The sequence below is a fragment of the Trifolium pratense genome, linkage group LG6, assembly GCF_020283565.1.
Source record: "Trifolium pratense cultivar HEN17-A07 linkage group LG6, ARS_RC_1.1, whole genome shotgun sequence".
NCBI classification, from domain to species: Eukaryota; Viridiplantae; Streptophyta; class Magnoliopsida; order Fabales; family Fabaceae; genus Trifolium; species Trifolium pratense.
The window spans coordinates 22,072,651-22,098,643 of record NC_060064.1 but is presented as its reverse complement, the minus strand read 5'-3'; the positions used below and the strand labels follow the sequence as shown (position 1 = coordinate 22,098,643).

General features: G+C 34.4%; 1 protein-coding gene across 1 annotated transcript in view; it reads right to left on the bottom strand.

Moving 5' to 3' along the window:
- Positions 1 to 3,195: 3,195 nt before the first annotated feature.
- The window catches only part of LOC123892768 (BEACH domain-containing protein C2-like), a 32,844-nt gene continuing 10,046 nt past the window's right edge, over positions 3,196 to 25,993 (bottom strand). The window contains exons 6-32 of the mRNA XM_045942630.1: positions 24,934 to 25,038; positions 24,714 to 24,827; positions 23,509 to 23,585; positions 22,509 to 22,590; positions 21,924 to 22,247; positions 20,228 to 20,793; positions 18,398 to 18,482; positions 18,121 to 18,315; positions 15,934 to 16,479; positions 15,716 to 15,859; positions 14,867 to 15,325; positions 13,805 to 13,956; positions 13,322 to 13,391; positions 12,795 to 12,878; positions 12,586 to 12,642; positions 12,426 to 12,494; positions 12,225 to 12,311; positions 12,011 to 12,127; positions 10,357 to 10,506; positions 10,102 to 10,186; positions 9,892 to 10,012; positions 9,334 to 9,430; positions 7,939 to 8,052; positions 6,702 to 7,068; positions 4,843 to 5,609; positions 4,434 to 4,556; positions 3,196 to 3,733 (exon numbers count right to left, since the gene is read on the bottom strand). Of these exons, the coding sequence (XP_045798586.1) occupies positions 3,656 to 3,733; positions 4,434 to 4,556; positions 4,843 to 5,609; positions 6,702 to 7,068; positions 7,939 to 8,052; positions 9,334 to 9,430; positions 9,892 to 10,012; positions 10,102 to 10,186; positions 10,357 to 10,506; positions 12,011 to 12,127; positions 12,225 to 12,311; positions 12,426 to 12,494; positions 12,586 to 12,642; positions 12,795 to 12,878; positions 13,322 to 13,391; positions 13,805 to 13,956; positions 14,867 to 15,325; positions 15,716 to 15,859; positions 15,934 to 16,479; positions 18,121 to 18,315; positions 18,398 to 18,482; positions 20,228 to 20,793; positions 21,924 to 22,247; positions 22,509 to 22,590; positions 23,509 to 23,585; positions 24,714 to 24,827; positions 24,934 to 25,038 (5,235 nt within the window). The 3' untranslated portion in view covers positions 3,196 to 3,655. The remainder of the gene's footprint in view (positions 3,734 to 4,433; positions 4,557 to 4,842; positions 5,610 to 6,701; positions 7,069 to 7,938; positions 8,053 to 9,333; positions 9,431 to 9,891; positions 10,013 to 10,101; positions 10,187 to 10,356; positions 10,507 to 12,010; positions 12,128 to 12,224; positions 12,312 to 12,425; positions 12,495 to 12,585; positions 12,643 to 12,794; positions 12,879 to 13,321; positions 13,392 to 13,804; positions 13,957 to 14,866; positions 15,326 to 15,715; positions 15,860 to 15,933; positions 16,480 to 18,120; positions 18,316 to 18,397; positions 18,483 to 20,227; positions 20,794 to 21,923; positions 22,248 to 22,508; positions 22,591 to 23,508; positions 23,586 to 24,713; positions 24,828 to 24,933; positions 25,039 to 25,993) is intronic.

The following is a 25,993-nucleotide window of genomic DNA, read 5'->3' as shown; positions in this document are numbered from 1 at the left end:
GCATCTTGGAAAAGCAGACTGTTGAATAAACCCGGGAGGGTGGTATTAGCTAACTCGGTGATCTCGTCGTTACCAGCTTACCACATGCAAATTAACTGGCTTCCGCAAGGTATGTGCGATGATTTAGACAGAACGGTTAGGAGATTCATTTGGAAAGGTACTGGCGATGTTGGTTTGCATCTTGTGAGTTGGAATAAAATCACGCAACCGCGTCGCCTTGGAGGCTTAGGTGTCCGTGTTTCCCGGCTGCAAAATATATCCCTTCTTGGTAAACTCATTTGGGAAATCCTTAACTCACCAGACAAGTTATGGGTTAAGCTCTTTGAAGAGAAGTATTTGAAAGGGCGTCTAATTTTCAAGGCCTCGGTGTCAGGGGGCTCCGTTATTTGGAACTCTGTTGCGAAATCTATTCAAAGGCTGCGAGATGGTTTTACTATTAAGATAGGCGATGGCAACTCTAACTTTTGGTTTGACCCGTGGGTGTTTAAAGAAAATTTGGGCTCCATGGTGCCGTTTGTAGCGATCCAGGACACTTCCACCAAAATCAAAGACGTGTGGTACGATGGGAGTTGGAACTTTCAGAACCTATATACCATTGTGCCTGACTTTGCCCGCAAGGAGATTGTCTCCCTTCAGCCTCGCATTGTTAATGGCATTCCTGACATTTGGGTTTGGCAAAGTTCTAGTGTTGGCATTTATACTGTTAAGGATGCTTATAACTGGCTGCTTGAACCTTCTGGGATCAATAATCATAGTAATTGGCAGTGGATTTGGCGGCTTACACTCCCAGCAAGCATTCAATTTTTTATTTGGCAGTTAGCTCATGATTCCATTCCTACTAAAGCAGTGTTGCATCATAGAAAGGTATGTGCTTCTGCTATTTGTCCCCGTTGTTTAGTGACGGATGAAACTATAGATCATTGTCTCTTTTCCTGCATTGATGCCTTTAATGTCTGGAAAGCTTGTGGTTTGGATAATATCTCTCCTCCAACACAGGGATTGGATTGGTTCTCTTGGTGTAAAACCTTTGGGGCTTCTCATGGGAATATTATCTTTGTCGTTTTGTGGGTTATCTGGTGTGCGCGGAATGATGTAATCTTTAATAACAATAGAACCAGTATTTACAAGAGTGTTGCAAAAATTCATTCTATGCTACACTATTGTGCCGTGGCTTTCGACACACCGACGTCGGTCGCCGCAAATATGTTATCTCAGCAGTTAGTGGCATGGCCCTGTCCCCCGAATGGTTACGTTTGTCTGAATGTGGATGGAAGTTTGTTGGGTTCGCCTCAATCCGCAGGTTTTGGTGGCCTTATCCGTAATAGTTTTGGATCCTTTCTTGGAGGGTTCTATGGTGTGGCAGCTCAGGCTAGTATTCTATATGCTGAGATCATGGCCATGCTTCATGGTTTAGAGTTATGTTGGGATAAAGGATTCAAACATGTCATTTGCCTTTCAGATTCCCTTCAAACAGTTACTCTTGTCAAAACTGGCACCTCACCACATCATAAATTTGCGAATGAAGTCTTTAGCATCCGCCAACTTCTAGATAGAGACTGGAATGTTGTTATTAATCACACGCTCCGAGAAGGGAACGCGTGCGCTGATATGCTGGCTAAAATGGGAGCTAACACTATCTCTCCCCTTGTGAAGCTTGTTGAACCTCCTTCCGAGTTGTCTCCCCATCTCTCTGCTGATGCATGGGGTGTGGCTTTTATTAGAAAATAGTTTCCCTTTTGTTTTTTCCTTTCTCTCTTGTAACCAAAAAAAAAAACACTTTTTGAAGAAATACTTATAAATAAATAAACTTTCCAACTTTATTTTTTTTAAAAGAATTGTGGAAAGGGAAAAAAATTGAAACGACCAAAGTTAATAATTATTTCATTCATTCCTTTTTAAGTGTATTTTTTACCACCATACATATGTCAATACATAATTTTGATCATTAATATCTTCAATTAGCTATTATAATAATAAAAATATATATTATAAAAATTTATGAAAATTGTATATATGTTAAAAATATTCGTCGAGATAAATTGAACAATATTTTATTTGTTAAACATTTAATTTTATATATTAATAAAAATTTATGGTCAAAATAGATTATATGTCTTACATCGAGATATCTTAACACACCCCCTCGCACACAGTGCTATTAGACTTGGAGCGCAGATATAAATGATGGATGACCTGATCAAAAACCTGTTAGCAGGTAGCCCAACAGATCATAGAGAGACTCTGATACCATCTTAGAATTGACCTAACTCATTCTTACAAAACCGGCTTGTAAGGTGAAGATTGTCTCTACTTTATAAACATATATCCAGATCATCTCATAACCGATGTGAGACTTTTTAATCAATAATTTTGATGTCATCAACAATGCAGACTGGGAGACATAAGTATTTCAAACACTTCAATTTTCTCGTATTTGTAAAGTTTGTCACATTTATAAACAGTTCGTCACATTTATAAACATTTTGTCATGGTATACTATTAACTTGTCACATTTATAAACATTTTGTCATTTATGTTATTAAGGTGCCTGTGAGTTTACTTGCAAATTCATCCTTTTTAGATTTTAGCAATTTTGAATTTATATTATTCAATATATTATATCAATTTGAATGAATAATGAATGAATGTCTTTTTAGTAGAAAAAACAACATTCAAAATCTCAATTAATTATGTTCTTAATGTATGACACCTTGTTAATAATTTGATTTGTATCAAAATATCCATTCTCAATAAAATAGCTAACGTTCACATAGTATTATAGTAATAATTTTTGACAGATGCTAACAAATGCCCCAGAGGGGTTGGATAAGAAACTATTTTATGTAAACTTCACAAACTTAGTTTCACATAGGTTCCCTTCACCAAAATAATCTCATTTAAAAGATGTCGGACACTAAATGTATGTACCTCTTCTAACCAGATTTGAACTTTGTTTCGTCACAAATAAAAACTTTTTTTGGGTGCAAAGATTATCACAATAACTTAAATCACAAAGATTATCAACAAAGTCGAACTAAACAGTTTAGAATCAACATAATTTGATATTACTATCCGAGTCTATCCCCATTACCAATATCAATATATCTATGTGTCTGTCAAAAAAAATGTCAATGTGTATTCATGAATCGGTTTTAGTTACAGAAATAAGAATATATAAAACAACCTGTCAAAAAATAAAATGAACAATAAAACAATTCTTTTTACAGAAAACAACGATATAACAACTTATTCATTCATTACACACTGACCCAATAATTAACACTCAAACCTCAGCTAAATCTAATCAATCTAAACGTCTGAACATCAGCAGCATTACAAGAAAGAGTAGCTACTATATTTTCATTCTCAAATAAAATAAAAATTGGGGACAAAAATGGTTCAAACCTCAGTAGGGGGACTCAGAAGCTTGTCCAATATCAACACTATTACACAACTGGAGGAGCAAGGAACCCTCCACTAATTCTATGAACCTAACACTGGTTGGTGGTAACAATAGGAAGTGTCACATGACATCTCTGAACCATACATAAGGACATAACCAAAATGCTTACAAAAGAGTGTCACAACCTCAATCTACTTTCCTAATTGATATATGTATAGATGATCTGTAATTCACATATGTATAACCTAAAAGCTATGATTTTATAAGAGGCTGAAGCCCATTACCTTCCCAGCCAAGCTTGAGCATTTGATCTACCACTTTCAAGCTTAACTGCGAGAAAAATGTGGTAGTATTAAATTATTAATAATCATGGAAAAGAGAAGGAATTAAGACATCATATGTTTAATCCGTAGTCCACAGATTAGAGGTACATAATTTTAGTTTAAATACATTTGAAACTGAAATATGTTGTCTGTATTATGGTGATGGGAATGTACAAATATATATACACACACACGAGTCTCCTAATCAAACCCTGATTATCAACCTAAAAAGAAAACCAAATAAATAAAATCAAGATATAAAAACACAATATCCTAACCGATACTAATAATAATTATAATATCTCAACACATTTCATGCACAATTTACAACTCATCAAGGAGAGTGACCTATTGTTAAAAACTAAAATATCAAAATGAAATATGATATTAATTAATTTAACGAAGAGCAGTGGAGGTTCCAGACCAGTTAAGTCACACCACTCTTAATATTACAATGCAGAATACATAAATTTCTTTGCTGGTCTCAGTGATACATAGAAATATCAAAATCTGCCAGACAGCATAGATAACTTTTTGACAACAAATAACGTGCAACTTTATTTACTCACTTTAAGAAACAGGATTGCAACGGAAATACAGGGGGTCGTAGTCTGGAGTAGTATTTCAGTTTCACAAAGACACTGACAAGAAAGATTTTAACTTATGGATATTTCACAAAGACACTTAAAAAGAAAAATTTAACTTACAGATGGATCAGTGAAGATTATCAATTGTTTATCCGAAGTTGAAACCAAAAGATTTGTGTTATCCTGGTTTAGAGTCAGAGCTGTGATATCCTGCCCTTCTCCCAGTCTTAATACATGAAATACCTACAAAAATTAAAATGGAAGAATGATTAGTATTGAAGAACAGTTTGCTAAAGATGATATTACAAGGTAATAGTGACTAAATATTGACTAATGTGGCATGAGAAAATCGCTTTGTTTCATTAGAATTCAATTATTATATTTGAAAGTTTAAATCGCCTTGCTGACTGTTGGTTTTTCCTGATATAATGCTTTCTCATGGCGTATAAACATGAGGAATATAATCTAGCAATTTGATCCGAGATTAATGTAAAATGGTAATTTTATCTTTGAAATCTTAACCATGTACCTCCAGAGTGTGCATATCCAGGAAGCAAATGGATGGTGATGGAAGATCTGTTCTGTTGTTTTCATCAGTTTCTTCTGATTCAGAATCAAAATCAACGCCTGACTTATTCAACTGTGAATTTAAACTGTTATTATAGGCTCTACCATTTTCTAGAGAATTAACTCCGATCAAAGCACTTGTCCCATCAATAGAAATTTGCATACAGCTAATACTGCAAAAGAAGGAAAATTGTGCTCTTGCAATCGGAGTACCATTGAGAGTAAAGGTACTAAGAGTATGTTGTGATTCATTCCAAGTCATCACAACCCCTTCAGATGAAAGACAGACAATATGGGCCTCCACACCATCCAATCTTCTAATCAAACGTCCTCTTCTAATGGAGTGCAAGAGGACATCTGATGAATGAGAGCAAGAAACAACTATTCCGATATTTGAGTTAACGCAACAACTGATTATTTCACTGCGGTGCCCCCGAAGCACCTGCATAGGACCCTCAATTCGACGTCTCCGATTCTTTTCAATCAAGTGTGATAAACTATTACTGGTTGGAGAATTTGAGCCTGTCCCAGTGGAATGTTCCGATACGACATTTGAAACCCTATGTATTCTCCAGAGTAATACTGTCGTATCTCGGGATCCTGTTACTAGGTAGTTACTATCAGGTGACAGACCAAGGCAAGATACAGGAGCATAATGGCCATAAGCTGTTTCTAAAGTCTTAGCTCCATCTGATGATATTAGTCTAATGCTATTATCAGCATGCCCGCCTAATCAATCAGAAGCAAATATTTCAAATTAGATGTCAAATACACAGCTCAGAAAGCAAATACTACAAAGATGAAGTGCAAATTTCTAAAAAAGCATGCAACAGAGGATACACAATCAGAGGAAAAAAGGCAATCAATTTTGAAACATTACACTAACGGCCAAGATTTATAGAAATTTAAAAAAACAAATTATTCTGATTGTGAATCATTTTTTCTGATTTACTAATGCTTCTATACTTGTAAATTTTCAATATATGGGTAAATAAGCCAACTTGGACTCATTTGGAGCAAAAAAAATCAGCACAAGTTTTGTAACATTTAGCTTTAGGAGCTTCTCATTCCTATAGAACTGCTTTTCTCTGTGCCTATAGATTATAATGATTTTAGATATTAAATATGACCATGTCTATGATTTCCGCACTGAAAGAAATTTTCATTAAATAATGATTGAGCAGATGTCCAAAAACAAAATGCCTTCTGCAACTTAGAAATTAGGGTCAAATGTTTAAATACATAGATAATTGAAGTGATTGCTCTGTTTTGTTTTCAGTTGTTTCTGTTATGGTATTTAAATACATAAATTTAGAAGGGTCGAAGGACAATGATTTTTCTATCTAATTGATGTATCCTCCTTATTCTAGTCCTTGCATCTTGTAATTATCAATTTTCCTTTTTCATGTCTATTGAACAAAAATGTTGCATGTGCCTAAATGCTCTGTGATATCTAGATTTCTGTCTGTTTCTTCCTAACAAAAACTAGAGCAATAGCAATTGCTACATATGTAAATGTTACAACATAAGCATCTAGATAGTCCCATGCTTATGGTTCACGTCTAGGAGAGACCCACATAATTGATTGTTAAGATGTCTCGCATCGGTTGCGAGATGACCTGAATATTTTTTATAAGTGAGGGCAATCCTCACCTTACAAGCCAGTTTTGTAGAGTTGAGTTAGGCCCAACTCCCAATTCTAAGATTGATAATTAATTATCAATGTTGCAAGGCAAGAGTATAAATCAATCACAAGAACTCTTTTCATAAAATAAATACAAAGGCAGCATTTGCAAATAATCTCAGTTCTTATAGATTTACCAGTAATAATTTCTTTGTCACATGTTATAGAAACAATAGCTTGGCTTCTAATTCCAGAGACAGAAAATGCTACAGCTTGTGGGAATCGCCACTCATCACCAGATGCGGCCGCTGCTTTGAACATGCGCATGAGTGTACCGCTAGCGGAGCCTGCTGTAACCTTTCTATGTTGGAAAAGAAAAGGAGTTCCATGGCCATCAGGTGTATTGGGTTGCCACTTGTGTTGTGCAACACGCACTGCTGGTGCATTCAAATCAACAACCACAACCGCATCTGAAGATGCATGAATGGCAGCCGCAGGAAGATTGCAACGTTCAGGGGATGGAACAACATAGGGCTTGACTTCATTTGGGTTGCGGAATATTGTCTGATATGAAAAAAAATATATATATCAAGAATGAAGCAAATATGAAACAACTGAAGGTCATCTCATTGGAAGTTCATATTGTATTGACATGTATTTTAACATTGAATATGGCCACACTTTCATGAACAATAATATTCACAACATTTCAAAGATTAATAGTAACAAAGAGTATTTATATTGTTTTACAAAAAAAAAAATCATTTAGATCTCATGTCTCAGCACCTTCAGAATTTAAACATATTCCTCAAAACGATTACGGAGTAGGTTTTGTGAATAAACTTCATTTTGATTAGGAATTGAGATATTACATCTATATTTGATTTTGTGGAAGAGATGTGAATGAAACAGTTCAAACAGATTGGTAAAGTAGTGATAAACAAGCTGCACAGCACATTGCGTCAAATCCAATCTTCCATGAAAGAGCCAAGAATGTAAAAATTGATTGACACTTTAACCGGAAAAAAGTTCCAAGGGAATTGCTATTAAATTTTGTCACCCCTAGTGATATATTCTCACTAGGTCTCTTTGAAGTCCTCATATTCAAATTATTTGTAACAAGCTTAGTGCACGTGATTTATAAGCATCAACTTGAAGCGAAGTTTAGGGAAGTATTCCCTATTTTATTTGAGTAGATGTCAAATAATTAGTTTCTTTAGTTTGCATATATTGCGAATTTACAGATTAGGCAGATGTTTTTGATATATAAGTTTCAGCGGTCACATAAAGCCAAGTAAAACAGAAGGATAAGAAACAAAAAGACCAGGGAAGAGGGAGAGCACACTCAAGCTACATGCATGCTCAGTAAAGAACTCAAGAGTCAAGATGCAATTTATCAAATAAAGCTTTCAAACAAAAAGAATAAACAGGTACCTGCAAATGCAGAACTTCTGCTAACGGCATTTTCTTCAAGTGGGGAACAGTTAAAAGTTGGGATGGTGTTTGTCCAAAGTATGCAATTTGATCTTGTGTGGCACGCTGTTGAACCTTTACTTATCATGTACAAAAGAAAATAGTAAGTTACATAAACATGGAAAAGAATTCAATAAAGGAGGTTCCTTGCAAATGTTTTCCAAAATCCAATTTTAAGATAAATCTCTGATGCATAAAGAGTCTGCATATTTTTTCCATAAAATTATCGTCATTTGTTAATGGCATATATCAGAGATGTAATTTAAAACCATTCATGTATGTTCATCTAATTGTTTATATTTTGAGATAGTTGGTTAATGACATGGTATTCGATCCCATATGACCCCAGTCTAGAGTTTAGTCAATGCTTCCTCCATTCTTTTGATAAAAAGTTGAATTTCCACAAGGTAGGCCAGCTATGCATTGGGAACGTTTCATGCCATAAGGGCTCTTGCATGAGGGGGTGACTAAGAGATGTAATATAAATTCATCTTTGTCTTCCTTCACCAAACAGTTTAAGCTTTTGGGTTAGTTGTTCATGACGATATCAAAACTTTATATAATAATTAAATACTAAATAACAAAAATTGTGTACTTCAGAAAGAAAAAGAAAAATCATGCAGTTCCAGTCACATCTACCAGCAATAACAAAAATTTCAAATAGATTTTAATCTAACCCCACTCTACTTTGAAAGAAAGTTTGCCAAGAGAAAAATTGACACCTCAAATTTCTTAAATTCACTATTGAAAGAAGGAAAATAATATCGAATTAATTAGCTTTGGTCCATAAGAAAATAGGAGCAAAGGTGGACACAAGAGCTCAATGTAACTTTTGTCTTGTCTATAATGGGAAGATCATAATTATTGGTTTAAGTCAAAACGGGTCGTGCTCCAAACACAAACCCTATTATTCAGTTTTGACAAATGTCAGTAAAGTGTTTTAGATATTATTTGATTCATGAGAGGACATATTCAATAAAGTGTTATTTGATCCCATATGGATGACCCTACTTAATGAGAAAAGGCTTTGGCGGTGGTTGTTGTTGTAATGCAGGTAAGTGGTGTAATAATATACTAAAAGATTTTGCCTCTTAATTTTTCACCAACTTTATCTACAACAAGTAATTTTCTGAACATGGATTGCTTTCCATTATTGAAGGTTCATAGTAGGATACATACATAACATATGATTTAGTATAACTATCATGCGCTTCAAACACTTTCAGTTTCAGTGAAGGGAATCATAAAGCTCAACTAAGAAGCAATGTGCCACTTTTTCAATGAACTTTCAGAGGGATCGGATTTTACTTAAAACAAATAATTGATTGACAATATTGTTAAGAAAAGGAGACATACTGGGTCAAAGATTTTATCAATATCCACTGTCCCTTCATATGTAATATAAAAGAAAACATTATTTGCTGCAACAGCTTCTTTGCCCCGTTGTTTATACCTGCATGGTCCAACTAATTAATGTAACAAGATGTACAATATAAAGGAACTATCATAAAATATATCTATTCTATACTATATAAAGAGAATACATTAGTAGCAACAAAAATCTTTTATTAACAAACTCACCATAACATAAGGCACATCTCTCTTTTTTTAGCAGCAAAAATCTTTTATTAACAAACTCACCATAACAAAAGGCATATATATTTTTTTGGACATAAGTTTTTTTTGAAGAAGTTTTTGGACATAAGTTAGACACAGCCCGCTAGTATTTCATAAAAATAGTTATAAAAATATTGGTGTGGCAAACTTAGGAAAAAGGGAAAAACAATTAAAATATTGGTGTGGCAAACTTAGGAAAAAGGGAAAAACAATTAAGTGACAAGAGGAAGCGGTCCAGAGGGGGGCAAACATCAACACCCTAAAAACAGGGGTGAAACTGAATAATTAGAAACCTACCCAAATATAAGGTCAATCCACTCATGTAAATGAGAAGATACGTATTCACTCTCCAGAGCCTTCCGATGCTTATGAATAAAATCAATTGGATTTTCAGCCCAAACAGGAAGTTTTACAGTATCTGGTATGGCAGAAGTAAGCAAGTAATCATGATATGCATTGGAGTATACAATGAAGTCAAACTACTACAGAAAATAATAATAAATATACCAAGCTTTCCTCCCAATTGTGTTGTGCCAAAATCAATTGAATTTTCATTTGTGAGGACTTCAGGTTGGTAAAATAGCTCAGGAACCTAAAAAAGTATAAATAAAGAAACTTCTTATGATATAAGTTAAATAAAACCATTATAAGAATTTAATAATAATAATAATAATAAAAGTATTAAATCTTGTATACAATATTAAAAAGCTAGCAAAGGCATATCAACCAGTCATTTTATTGTAAAGGAATGAATATACATACCAGTTCCTTCACATCACTCATGTCCTCGAGAACTCCATTCCAAGTACTAGAAATATCAGAAAACATCCGATCAGCATGGTCAAATTTTCCACCTTGCAGTTGGATAGCAAGTGTAGTGAATGGTTCAACCCTAACAAGATAATACAAAACCTATAAAAGAAGATAATAAACACTAGTTATTGCAGAATCAGCAACTAAAAAATCATCAAAGACAACAGCATAACATTACTGGACAATTACTTTTGCTGTTCTGAAAAGAAAAAAATAAGAAGTAAAAATCAGGCATCAGAAGTCATTGTGGTCCAATACACACAAAAAGGGAGGCTTGAATGCAATACAAAAAAGAAACTAAACAAACAACAAAATAAAAAGAAAGCATAAGTTTAAAGATGGTATTCTTTCAGATGTTAAGTTTTCGTTTTGGGCCTGATAAATTCCATAAACCTCACTAGATCTAATTTTTTATGGTATTTGCTTAAGTTGTTAACTGTTGGTCCACTTTTGTGTAAGTAATTGGATTTAAGTTGCTTTAATGTTTCCATTCCTATTGAACCATTATTAGCAAGTATATTTCTATACAGGATCAGATCTTGCGTTTCGGCTTACTCTTACCCCAAAAACTAGCTCATGGGATGAGGGTTGTAGATTGTTGGGAGGAAAGACAGAATGCAACAGACCAAATCATCTAAGAAAATTCTTAGGCGGTCCCGTTTTTCCACCGCCTCTTTGATTTTCGGTTTGAACCTAACTCAACCCAAAAAGCTAGCTCATGGGATGCCGATTGTCTCCACTTATAACAATCGGTCATGCCCAATTCATTGTCCACATAAGACTCTTAACAAGGATTACTGAATAAAAATGCATTTTAATAAGGACTGTTTCATGGCTATAATTCAGCAAAATGGTTTCAATTTGGTTGCATGATGCAATCAACCCAAGATGTGTGAGGCCTGAGAAACCATAAATCAGTTTCTATTAAGATTCTTCTGAATCCAGTTATTTATGAAATTACAGTCGACCCTACAATATTGAGCAAACAATTAAAACCTCAGTGGAATCTTGTTTGAATCTAGCACAGTAACCAAACCTTAAAATAAAATGCAGCCTCCACTTCCAATTAACTGTCTGTGTTATTCCTTTGCAACCTAAACTAAAACTCAGAACCACATATTTTCTAACATTAATTACTTATGAAACAAAACCTATACCAATTAAATTCTATGTTTGAATATGGTCAACTAAAAGGCTGTTACTATAATAGTATGGTACAGTAGTGTTTTGAAAATCATTTGCCTCAAGGGCAAAATATCCCAGTTTAGGGTCAGTTCATAACTATGAAGAATTTGTCTCTGCAATTATATTAATACGTTAGAAGAAGTAAGCCAGCAGCAGCTGGACATACACTTTTCACATATATATATATAAACATAAACACCGTCAAACATGAAACTTGCTCTAGTTAACAAGTTAAATATAACACCATGTGAATCAAACTATCTATACAGCATTGATGTGATGTGACAAATGAAACTCAGTAAGCAAACTATCTGCCTATGACTCAAACATCACCAAAATACCAAAGAACCTATCAGCTAGAATGCTAACAAATTATAATGATAAAAAAGTGACTCCAAATATAAAAGAAAAAACTCACCGTTCCTGCACTCGAGTAGTGTGATCCATAGTGGAATTTAGGGATGACTGGATCATCGAAACTGGCATATCTCTCTTGAAATCTTTTCAGACGATCTGGGTTCAGTGCCCCAACAGGCTGCACCATATCAAAAGATTAAATTATATACTTACATGTAAATATAAATTTAACACATTTTTATTTAATCTGATTAAAGTAATGGATTACATAACACCTTTGAAAGGTCTCGAAAAGAAGAAGGATTAGAAATATCCAAGCTCTCTGAACTGTAATCAGAAAGAATCCAAGGGAACACCGGGTACTGCAAAGATTAGGTAAAAGCAATGAATAAAAATTATGAAGATAGGATTAAGATGTTATATGAGAGAGAGAGAGAGAGAGGGGGGGGGGGGGGGGGGGGGGGGCGAGAGATCACCTGAGTAATATCATTATAACTACGCCCAGCCAGTGTATTGAGTTGCATTAGATATTCAAAATTGCTAATCTGCACAAGGGAAGTACAAAACTCATATACATAAGAAATGAGCCTGCTATTATAATACAAACTATTTTTCTTCATTAATTAAGAAACTTACCTCCCATCGAGCCCAGCGCTCCATAAGTTGAGTTCTTTTCAAAAGTTGATCAGGTCTCTGCAACAAGAAAACAAAAATATAACATGGACACGCATGTAGAATTGCAGTAACATCAAAATAAGTTGTCAAACTTCATTGACATTTACTTGAATCGTAAGCCCATATGCAGAGAAGTTAACACAAATAAGCAGTCAGAGAACCTGTATTACCTGAGTAGCCAAATATATATTGTTTAAATGAGGAGGTCGTGCTTGAACAATTGCTCGATATGCATTTCTTCGCCCTTCACTACTCTGAAGAGGAATTGGAAGAGAAGTGTAAGAAAGATATTAAACCATTATTAAATCTCCACCTACCAGTTTAAGATTTTGAAAAGTAAATATGTAGCATCCAACAAACTTAGACCAAGCAGTAACAAATCATTCTTCATAATTAAATCAAATTTCAGAACAAGTTAAAATAGGGCTGTGCATTACCCATACGTCGAGACCAAAAGGCTCTGGTAAGAAGGATCATGCTAGAGAAATATAATTGTTCTTCAGCCTTTAATAATAGCTTTTTAAGGATGTGTTTAAAAAGTATTATTATAACTAAAAGTGTACAAGATTTATCAATCATCAGTGCAGCGTTCAAAATTATATCATTAATTATATCATTGAGAATGGTCCCAAAACCAAAAGGACTTTTTCTTCTTTAAAATAGAAGGAAAGAAACTAGCATATGCGAGAAATTATACCCCGAAATCAAAAAAGAAGTTTGAACGGTCCACCATAAATAGCTCCAGAGCACTTCTTCTAAGGAGGTATCTGTAAAGGAACTCACACTTATAAACCCCTGTACCGTGTATATTATTTTCAGAATTTGTACATTGCATATGAACAATAACTTTGCACAGTAATAAAAACAATAATGCAAAATAAAAACTTGATGTGATTAAGCAAAAAGGGAGGATGGAGCTTCAAGAGAGACAAGTATTCAATTCTTTCAAAACTATAGTACATAATACTATGAATGAAACTAAAACAGCTCATAGACAAATATCAACTACATCAATGGCTCAATTCACGTCCAATATATAACAAGGGGGCGGCGGTCAACCATCCACTCTCGAGATTCATATTAATCAATCGATCTCCGTGTCCATCCCGGAGTATACTACCATACACAAAATAACAACAGAATGGAATGGATAACAATAAACTCAACAAAATGAGCTCACCTCCGGCTATATATTTGATGAAGAGATGACATTAACCAGCTACGATTCTTTTCTTGGTTCCCTGCCTCAAAACTGGAGTGCATACCATCTGTTGTAGCACTCGTCTCATTGCTATAGTTATCAACTATAAAATTTATCCTCCTACTGGTTACCTATAACAAGAGCATAGTGCTTCCTATGAGTGAAATTATCACACTTAAGAAAAGAAAACTTATGAAACAATCGGGTTTGGGAAGGGAAGGTGATACAGGAAGAATACAGAGTGCACAGAATATGATATCAAATGTATATGGTGTATTCTAATGCACTGAGAAAGAGAGTAAATTTGTTGGAAAGTCATCTTTTCCAGGGTTGAATTGGGATCCCTTGTGATATGGGATTCAATCCTGACATCCATGATTATTTCTTTCCTTGTTTATAGTTTTGGGTAGCTTATGTTTAGGTAATCATTGTTTATTTTTTACCTTGCATCACATCTCATTGACCTTTCTCGAGTTATTTCATGTGTTTATTTTCTGGTTGAAAAAAAAGCATCAAAACTACTTTCCAACCACTGTTTCCATTAAACCAGCCGATAGTTCTATTTATACTAAAATAAAACACGTGAAAATTAAACGAGAAAAAATTAAGTCCTAAAGATAAGATCAAATCAAGAAAAATTCAATAACATTCTCAATAATATATTATCGCCAAATATCAAAAGCTATCCTCATGGATTGTGCATCATTCTCTACCTCAAAGGTATTTTGTAGATATTATAACTGTTAGAATCTATAAGCAAAAAAACATCATACATCTGTCTCACAATAGAAACATTAAGGGCAAAATTCTTCATGCTTCATAAATTTTGCCAACTCATCCACCTCAGTAAGCTCACATAACCACATTTTGCAAAGTGTTTATGAAATGCTAAAGATATATGCCGATACAGTACAAACAAACTACCATTCACATAAGTAATACCATCGCGATAGTTTCAGTCTCAATGGATGCATTCACATTCTGAACTCGATACATCTTAGTCAAAATTATAATAATTCTAAGTTAAACCATAAAACTTACTTGGAAGGTTCCCCGTATGACCTTAAGTGGTCGGACCATTGATGTTGATAGCTCAAGAACAATTCTTTCATCAAGTTCACTAGGAACATACCCAGGTGCAATGGCTGAAGGACTCTGAACAATGTGCTCATCACTTGCACGTTGAGAACCACTGGGTTCTAAAGATTCCTGAACAGATTGCTCTGCTGATTCAGAAAGTCTAGGCTGATTGTCTCCTTTATTTTGAATATCGTCAACCCTAGCAACCAGATTCTCAGCATCCACCTGTTCTTCATCTTCATTGACAGCTTCCAATGAGATTGCTTCGGCAGATAAAATAGGAGTGCTCTGGTCATTTTTCTCTCCAACGTATTCCTCATAATCAGCCGCAGAACCTAAATGATCAGATCCTCGATAGTTCCTCTTCAAACATCTTCTCATCCTGGAAGAACTTTCCATTAAATCTAGTTTCCAAAAAACCTACAAAAATAAAAAATAATAATAAGCATGATAAAGTGAATTCAAATACTTCTTCGTTTGATTTAATTTTAGCATGAGTAAAAGCTGGACAGAATATATCCTCCAATTATGAGCAAAAAAATAATGAAAAAAACAAGAAAAAAACAAGGCATCAGATTAATTGAACAGTTCAATTGTTCAGCAATTCCAAAAGCCCCATACTAATGCTTATAAAAAAAAAAATGCTAGCAACACAATACAAAAACTGGTTTTTCTGTCTAAAAATTCTTTGATTTGTTCCAAGAATAAACCCGAAACAACTGCGAGCAGCTAAATGCATATCTCCCTGAAGACACGTACTCATTATAAGAATTTGAATTTGGTAAAGACAATATGAATATTATAACATACAAGAGGCGGATTGTATAAATTTTCTGCGAAAGGCCCAAAAAGACTTCTCATCTCTATTAACTGGTGAATAAGTTTGCGCCATGCATGGATTCCAGTACTGATTCGATGACAAGTAACTATATCCACATAAGCACGCCTGTCAACCTGGCAAAAATTAAATATTTAACAAGCAGCGTATCAAATAATCTGAATGTCATAAAAACAAGTAGACAACGAACCTCAGACCGTTGCATATTCCTTGCTAGTGCAAAACTGGCCACAAGAACAGCAATATATTTATATGAAAAAGCATTAAAATCTTTCCCGTAAACCGACTTTGTACCAACTGGCTGCAAACATTCCATCCAAGCAACTCCCATTGCTTCAGAAATATTCCACCTCTTGACCCGCTCCATATCACTAGCACTCCTTCGTTGTGCAGATGTAGCCATTGCAACAGCACTGAGACCTCTTCCAGAACCAATTTTTGCAAATCGCTCAAGATCGCGAGCAGCTGCCAAAGCAGCAGCTTTGGCAGCTGCTTTGTCCTTGGGAAGAGGTGGTGTTTTGTTAGAGACTTCCAAAGGCCTTTGAAAGCTTGAAAATGTCGTAAGCTTAGTCTGTTTTCGTTCGAGCAGTGAGGTATCACGTCTAAGATGAGAACTTGCTGCAGGAGCTTGGGTTTCGCCACCTGATGCACCAGCTGCAATCATTGCCAATGCCATTGCAGCAGGTGGAGATGCAAAAGCAGCAGCCCAGGCAGGAGATATCATTGCGAGAGCAGCCTGAAGAACAGCAATTATCAATTACACATCTAAATTAATGCAGCAAAATCATGTCAATGAATACATGTGTGAAGCACATTTTGTGTATGCTGTATTAGAATCTGAAAGATAAATTATAGGGAATCCTTTTACAAATTTGGGTTGGGCCTAACTCAACCTTACAAAACTAGATTGTAAGGTGAGGTTTGCACTCACTTATAAACCCATGTTCCAGCCATCTCTCATCCAATGTGGAATTCTTAATAGGCTATAAAAAACAAAGAAGCAAAAACAAATACATAGTAACAGGTCCAATAAGATTAATCAGAGTTAAGAGATGGCTAATCTCTTTGCATATGGGAAAAACTGATCCCCGGAAATAATCCATGTGGAATGACCTAAGAGAAGACATACATATAATTATATCCAAAGCAAATTTAAAGGCAGTAATCACACCCTTGAAAGATACGATATTCCTTTCCAACACAAAAATAAACTCCAGGACAAACAAACATTGGCACAATGTATTGTTTTCCTTCTTGTTTACTTTCTTATTAACAAAACCTTTTCACTCCATTTGATTGACAAAGAAAGTGAAATAATTTTTTTTAACGAAAAATGGCATGCATAAGCATCACAATAATGACTGCAATTCCAACAAAGTTGGCACCCCAGCCATTACCTACCATTTGCAACCCACCGTAAATTTATTAAATTAAAATAGAGAAAAGAGTACCAAAAATAACAAGGGCATCTGACCCATGATCAACTCATTTGAACCAAAAATTTGGAAGAGCCAGTCAAAGGAATTATAAGGAAAAAAAGTAGAAAATGAGATGGTTTTCTCTTTCCTTGTTCAATTGGGTAGAAAGTAAGAGGAAAGAAAAAAAAAGTATATTTTTTAAATACATAGATATCCATCGGTAAAAATGAATAGTGGTTAAGAAAGTAAAATTTTACTAAATTTAATATTTTTAAATACAAGATTACTATAAATATGTAAAGAAAAGGAAATTAATTATAAATTTCAAAAAAAAATATTTAACTAACTTTGCCGAATGCAGCGGACATGAGAGGACACTCGAGAGTCGAGAGTAACATAACACAATGTCAAAGTAAGAAACAGAACATGTAGCAGGCGCTATTTTCATCCTTAATGATGGAATTGCCTTCATTCCATCTGCTTTATGTTCCCTCATGGGCTAAAACGGAGAAAATAGCACCTTTTATCTTTCCTTCCCTTTTTGCACGCCAAATAAAGGAAAATACCACATTTTCTCACTATTTTTCCATTGTTTTTCCATTTCCATTGCTTTTCCATAAAACCAAACAATGTGTTAAAGTGAAGGTGAACATATTGATATAAAACTAAGCCAAACCCTTATTATTACTCCCTCTGTTAGAGAAATATTGAGAAAGGCAATGTTGTCAATATATATGATACTAAACTAACCTTATTAGTTTGGTCAAAGTAGAATATAATACTTTGGAAGTAGTGTACACAATAATCATTTGAGGGCAAAATTGGAAAAAAAAAATTAACCTACATTGAAAAGTGTAAATGACATTCATTTTGAAACAATTTTTTTTTTGCTAAAGTGACACATTTTGAAATAGAGGGAGTACATATGTTTGTATTTATAGGAATGGACAGTAAAGTACCTCAATTGGCAGGGAATCAGCAGCCAATGCACGATCATCGGCAACAAGAGGATTCAAACCATCACCAGTAGCAAGTTCATGAATGCTAGCCAAAAGGGGGCGCCACCTCCTTAAGACAGCAACAAATGGTGGTAATATAGCCTCAAGGTACTGTTTGCGAAGAGGTTTTTGGTCTCTGCTTACAGCATGGTAAACCTGACAAAGAGTATTACTATGTTAACACATTCATGTATTTTGATGAAAAAAGAATTAAAATGGACAAGCTGAAAATACAAACCTCAGCATATAGCACACAAGATGCAACCAAGACTCTTTGCCTCTTATTGTCAGAAATTGGCATGTTGAGAATAGGTGAGAGAACACTGTTCAAATTTTTAAAAAATTAAATTAAACAAGACAAGATTGACCCATCTAGAGTACATCAGATAATGAAAATAAAAAAGGGAATTATGCAATAACAGTTTTATATAATCTTATGTCTTAATAATAGATTTCTTTCAGAATCCCGAAGGTAGTCAATGAAGGAAGTTGAAATATTTTATTATGAACAAAGAAATTTTTCAAGACAGAAAGAACAAATTTTCAAGATTTTTGTATGGTTAGGGGATTCTCCAGAATAACAAAAACATAAGATAAAACAGCAAAGAAAAAGAAAGCAAAACAAAGTCCCAAAATAAGAAGATTGCTCCAGCTTTTGGTGTCAAAACACATGGCTTTAGAAATTTCATTTACAATTACAGTCCTCTTCTATTTCTGAAGCAAATATGGTTTGCATTGAGAATGGTGAAGTCTGCGAGCAAAACTACACATGCTAATCTTTGCAAATTCATTTTCAGGGATTATATTTTCTTTTAGAACTCTCTTCTCTTCCTAACAATGGGTGGTTTTCATTTCAAATTTTGGGAGGATACTAATGTTTTGCGTACAAATGCTTTTGCAAGGCTTTTTCAAACTTCATCTCTTCATTAGGCCATTATTTGTCTGTGTTACTATTGTTCATACAAAATCTCTTGGAACTGCCGGCTCTCTAGAAAAATTGTTTGACATAGAGGTGACTTAGAGTCTCTTTTTTTTTCCTTGATTCTGGTGATCTTTCTTTTACTTCCTTCACTTGACTGTTAGGCGTAGACACATAAATGATTATATATTATATTCCAGACACATACCCTCCTGCAAGATCTATTGGGCTTGAAGTGTGGTTAACACAAACTCCCACGTACCTTGTGCAGAAATTTCAACTTTTTAATTAGAAAATAGGGTTGGCAAGGACCAAACTCTAGGCCACTTGATCATAGAAGCTATTACACTACGTCATGAACCAATTATCCCAAACGATCAAGTTGTTAGGTGAAGAAACATGAATAGTTTTATACTCCTATTATAATTCTAAGAATTAAGATTATGTATCTAATAAGAGTTTATCTAGGATTTTTAATTACTTTTTAATATTTTTATTATTTTTTAGTTATTAATAGACTTTAAATGCCTTGCACAGTTTAGACTTTGGATAATTAACAATAATGTGGTTTTAGTCTCTTCAAGAATATCTAAATCTTGAGTCAGAGGAACACTAGACAAAGTACACAGGTATTTGGAGAATACCATGCCAAGACGATTGCTCTTGGTTTGTTTATCAGAGGAGTACCTTTTCAAGAAGAGCACTTTTGGTTTACTTGTCCTGCATTGATTTGGTATAAAAAGCAGAATGGTATTATCAAGGAGTAGGGTCATGTTTGGCCGAACTGTAATTTTAAGATGGTATTAAAGCATAAAAACCCTGCTATTGGACCACACAGGACAAACTCCAGATGTTCGGTCATGGATGTGAAAGGGTGTGTAAAGATCTAAAATTGATTGTAATATAGCCTGAAAAGTGTTTACAAGTGGGAGACATCCTTCACTTAAAAGTCAGTTTTGTAGGGATGAGTTAGACTCGACTCAAATTCTAAGACTAAAAAATCATATATTGAAGATATGTCGTACTTGAATCGCGTTTCTGAATTATTTGCAGTAAAACTAGTACATGACTACATGCTAAGCTAATGAAGTTTTATCTGTTAGGACAGAAATGCGCGCACAAAATTTAAGATTGAAGGGGTTGTTCTACCTCCATAAAAGTGCTGATCGCGGCTTTCTTCCTTCAGACGCCACATCCTCAATACTTGTATTTCTCATCAGCATATAATCTTCACCATCATCATCTTCCCTCATCGATAGAAGAACCATTCTAAGCATGCATAAGAACGGTTGGTCACTGTCTAATAGCTGGTAGAGTGCAGCCATCCCTCCCATTCCAGTACCTGATCCTCCACCTATACCAAGACCACCACCAAGTCCAGACTCATCTAACAATAACGCTTGGAGCATTGCCACAGACTTCCTCACCAAAGGAAGCTCAATCCAGTTTCCGTTGGCATCTTTCTCCAAAGTTGACTTCCAAAAATCCCATCCACTGCCTCCACCACCAAATGCAGCTGGATCCTGTGGAAGGCCAACGCCATACCATAAACGGCTCCGGTATTTCCAGCCATCAGCTAAATCCTTTGTACAGGACCCGTGTGACACAAAAGCACAAGATACAGATTCATAAGGCTCAGCTGCTGCTGCAGCTGTAATCCTTTCCATCACTGATGTAGGGATCTGACCGTTTCCATCAGCCATTGAAGAAATGGCCTTCAAAAATCATGAAAGTATTAGTTTCTCCAATATAGAAATATAAAGAACAAAAATGATATGAGGATGAACAGACAAATCAAATTGACAACAATGCAAATGCAATGGCAATAAAAAAATATATATAAAGTTTGGACATATTTTCTTAAATCTGAAAGATGGACACAAAAGATAGAGACAAAAAGTAAGGTAATCAAAACCAAACCGGACATTGAACCAGTGTAGCTACCGGTTCAAGGTTTAAAGGTCTTACTGGGGCTCAATCGGAGTTCAACCGTTAATACTTCAATATCTCTTTTATATTCAACTATATTATTTTTTATATTTATAGAACCATATAAATATAATACAAACTTATTTTACCTACATATATCTTTCTTATCGATTACAGGAATAGATCTTTATGAAAGTAATATAGTATTATTAATTATTAATAGCAAATTATATTAAAGAAAAAAAAAAGGAAATATAAATGTAAAAAGAAGAAGAAAAAAAAATGATAACGTTTTACCAAAAAAAAAATACCTTTAGAAAAGAACTTAATGTAATTTATTTAAACACGAATGAGAAAAAGAAAGTACCAAGTAACATAATATCAATCATGTTATGAGAAAGACCAACATCGACGATTTTATATCAACTGGTTTGGAATATTAGATATAAAAAGGGAGTCCCATAGCATACGAATGACAGGATATCCCCTTTTGGTGAGTCTAATATCCTTGTGTTGGCCAGTTAAAAAACTTATAAAAAAGCCAAAATACGATTCAACCATGATAACTGTGTGAACTCCTAGTTTTCTGGTTTACTCCAGGCTTTTACCAGTTTTCCTGTTTCTTGCCCAGTTATGTATCATAGTGGTTTTAGGTATTGATCGGACTGGATGCAGGTCCAGTTCCCGGTTCAACTGGTCAAACCGGCCGGTTCGGCCCGGTTTTGATTACCTTGATAAAAAGTGTAAAACAGGGAATGTTAAACCAAAAAAAAAGTATTTGGAGAATAGAACAGTGTGTTACCAATGCATAAATTTTGGAGGAATATTGGAGATGCACTGATATAAAAAACAAAATACTTAATTATTTATGACATGTATAGCATGCATGTGTAGTCTTAGATTACTATAAGCATACATCTAGAGGGATTCCCCCTGAGCCACTGGATAGTGAACTTCGGTTGTCTGTGATTTCTTCTGTTGACTCGTCAATTGTTGACAATGAATTCGAGTTATCACTTATTGGATACAAAGTAGAAAGCCGAGATGGAGATTTATCTGTACGTGAAGACGATTGTTTGCTCTGAAACCGCAAATGGTCTTCAACAAGCATAAGTATCACAATGGCATTCTCTACTAATGCCACAGACAACTGGGCAGCATTATCAGCCTCGGCCTTAGCATCTGTCGGGGACAAGCCCTCAGCTGCAACACCAGCCGCAGCTGCAGCAATAATTTGAGTCTGCAGCAAGGGAAAACTGTATTTAGAGGTCATTGCTGTTTTTTCTTCCACTCTTAACAAAAATGAGAAACATAGATAATTGTACTTATCATTTTAGCATATGATTTTGTATGTAGTGATTTTGTTTCCTAAGTGTGATAGACATTTCAAAACAAAACAAAATCGGGGGAGGGGGTAACAATAGCAGAATGAATATCAATGTAATGCTCATGCATGTAACTTTTATAGGGAAAATCTGTAACAATAGAAAACAAGATTTACCTGAACCTGCAATTCTCTAGCGGCAAAGTCCAACAAGCCACCTAAGAGTCTCCTTTTAAATATAGGCAACGATTCTTCACGTCTTTAAAGAAATTGAACCAAAAAAGAATGAGTATAAAAATAGAATGAAACCAAAATTTGTAAACTGTTGCTAGAAACTTTCAATCAAGACAAAAGAGTAATATAGTAGTATAAAATAATTTATAAAACTCTTCTTCGAAATTCTTCATAAACTGTTCAACAAACATAGACTGAGATTATTGCTCTAAATGTTATCTTTGAGTATGTTTTAGACGTAATTGTCCTCTTTGAATTACCATCAACTGATGTCAAACATATACCCACACAGCTTCTTTGTATTACCTCATCAAGTTTCCATCTTTCATGTTTCATCAAAATCAACTGGAACATACAAATTTTCCTTGTATATTTTTCCTTGGCTTCTACTTTTATAATGTGGAACTTATGATGGTATGAGCAGTTCTATGTATTCTTTTTCACATAACACCAGAATGGTTAATAATTCATAAACAATTTAGAGAAAAGGAGGTCGCTTTAAATTTGTGATGATGTCATAAATATTCTGTCAAGGAATGGATGTCAACTAAAAGATTGTGTGGTCAAGTAAAATCTGATGAATGATTAATATACCTAACAAAACCCCCTAACTCAAGCTCTTTGAACTTGAAGCATGGACAGTGGAATGGCCTACCCAACCTTATGCTAAAATTCAAGTTTTGGGAGCAGTAAGGATTAAGCTCCTGACCACTTGATCATAGCTCTCATAGAATGTCAAGGACTGACTCTGATCGTATAAAGACTTAAGCTGTTAGGTCAGAGCTCATGAATGGTTTTTATATCTATACTATAAAGATAGTTAAATTTTTAGCTCAGAAATAATGCCAAAGAGCATCAGAGTAAACCAAAAATAATAAAATATTCAATGATAAGAAGTGAGAAGTAAATGCTCAAAGAGCTCATAATGGATGTTTAAACTTACCTTACTCGCTGTTCTCCTGTGCTAGATCCACCTACAATAGAAAGCCACTCTGCACAATGAATTGTTGCTTCAATATCCTGGACAGAATGAGTAACTCAGCCTGAATCAGCCTGATAAAACCAGAACTAATGCAAGCAGAAAGATATGGACATTTGCAACAGAAATTAAATTCCCTCAGAATGATGGCTATGAAGTTACAAAATATCACCAGTCAATTGGGGCTTCTCATACAAACCCCAGGAAAAAATATACCTCCTCTTGATGACCACTATTATGTGATTAGTAAATAGAATATTACAAAATGTATTACAACTCAATTTTAATACTTTGTAGACAAGTCATTGCTCAAAACCAACAAGTATGGTAAACATCTAAAATATTTTCTTTCAATCGAACACACAAGATATATGTTATCAATAGGACAATTCAGCTACATTTTTAAGCCTCATGGATTCCAGTATTCATTTAGTTTCTGGTTTGAAATATGTTATGCAACCTAACCACCTTCCCTCAAAAAGTTGTACTTTTTCTTTATTTGAAATAAAATTCTTCCTATACAATGAAAGGGAAAAGGGGGAAGGAAAAAAATGCAGTTTTCTTCATATCTGCAAGCCTAAGAAACTCCAGTGAAGCAAAAAAGAAACACATTTACAAATTCATTGAAAGTTCAAGCCCAGTTTACAGTTTGACGTTCAACAGTTGCAACCCCAGACAAAAAACAGATTCAAGAGAACAGAAAACGGGAAATGTAGGAGAACAAGAATTTTTCACAAATTTTTTTTTTTATCTTACTAGTGTTTGTTTCAGATTTTTTCAAACATCATTTTTTTCATCAAAATGAGAATCTATTTTCAATAGCTTTTATCAAAATCCATTTTTTTTATCATTCATCATCCCTCACCATCTTAAAAAAGTAGATTTTAATGTTTATAAACAAACGGCAAATAGCTTTGGATTTTTTTCAAAATCTCTACAAAAAAATGATTTTCTTAAAAATGATTTTTTTCAAAAAAAATCATTTTTTTGAAATCTCAAACAAACGGGCCCAAACTATTGCATGTGATCGCTGTCATCAGCAACGTCATGAATCATGAAAGACCAAATTGAAAAGAATTGGAAGTAACATGAACAATTTCCACATGAAAGATGTTAAAATCAGCCATTCAAAAAAAAAATGAAGTTCAAAATCCAAACACATATCAAACCTTCCATCCATCCTTTTGGCGCATTGAGTGCTCTAGCATGATACTTAGGAAGTTATGAATCAGGTCTTCTACGTCTCCACCACTTGTTGAATCAGACAATTTATTTGGACCTACCTGTTAAAAAAGAGTATGCAATTAACAGTCAAAGAATTTTCCACGGGAACCACACCCAAAACAAATATAAAAGAGACAAAAATATTACTCATGTATATGTTATTACCTCATAGTGTGAGATCAGGATTTCCAAAATCCATTCAGGCCATTCCTCCATATTTATCATACTGTTTCTATTTTCAGGATGACTGCAAGCCAAAAATAGAAGATCCTGAAAATATACACAAACAAACAGCTTAAAGCTTAAAAAAAAATCACAAGTAGGATTTGTATACATCATTGGAAGTCTTACTTCCAAAGACAAATTTTATAGGAAAGTTTTTATATTGTTGTGTTATATACATGGACATCTTGTTTGATAATTATGACATAAAAAGGTACCTAAGGCAATAAGAAGAACAAAACTGCTCACATAGTACCAGAAACAAATTGAGAGGTTCTGCGGAACTCACGACACAATAACCTGATAGGACTCCAGTTCTCAAGAAACCTAGCACAACCCCATATTTTAATTATTCAAATTGAAAAGGGTAGAAGATATCTGGGAAAGAAGGAATGTATGAAGCAGTGCTTTAAAACCCGGACCGGCTGGTCCGACCGGGAACCAGTAGGGTGTCCGGTTCGGTCAAGACAACAGACCAGTATGCGAGAAACCTGGTGTAACCCGCTGTGATCTGGGCGGGTCACCAGTCAAACCAGTGTAACCCGCCGTGAACCAGACCTCTATGGAGCTTGAATGTATATTGTTTTAAAATATTAAACATGTGGTCAAAGAGGAACCCTGGGCTTATAACTTGGCCATGTGAACTTGAATAACAATATTGCATCGAAATACCTTTATTAAGAAACATTAGCTATTATATACTAAATTAGTAAACTCAAGCGATCACTTATATGGCATAACTATCATACATTGATACAATACTTTTTTTTTAATAAAAGACATTGTAAATTGTTTTTCTTGGTGAATTTGATTTTGATATCTTTAAATAAATTATAATATTATCTGCTACATAACATAATATATATGTGAATCAAAATGAAAACAATGATATTTATCAAAAAAAGAAAAAATGAAAACAATAATGGGAATGGGAAGATTGTATGGATTTATTAATTTTTTTATGGAAGAACTTTTTTTTTGACAAATTTTATGGAAGAACTTT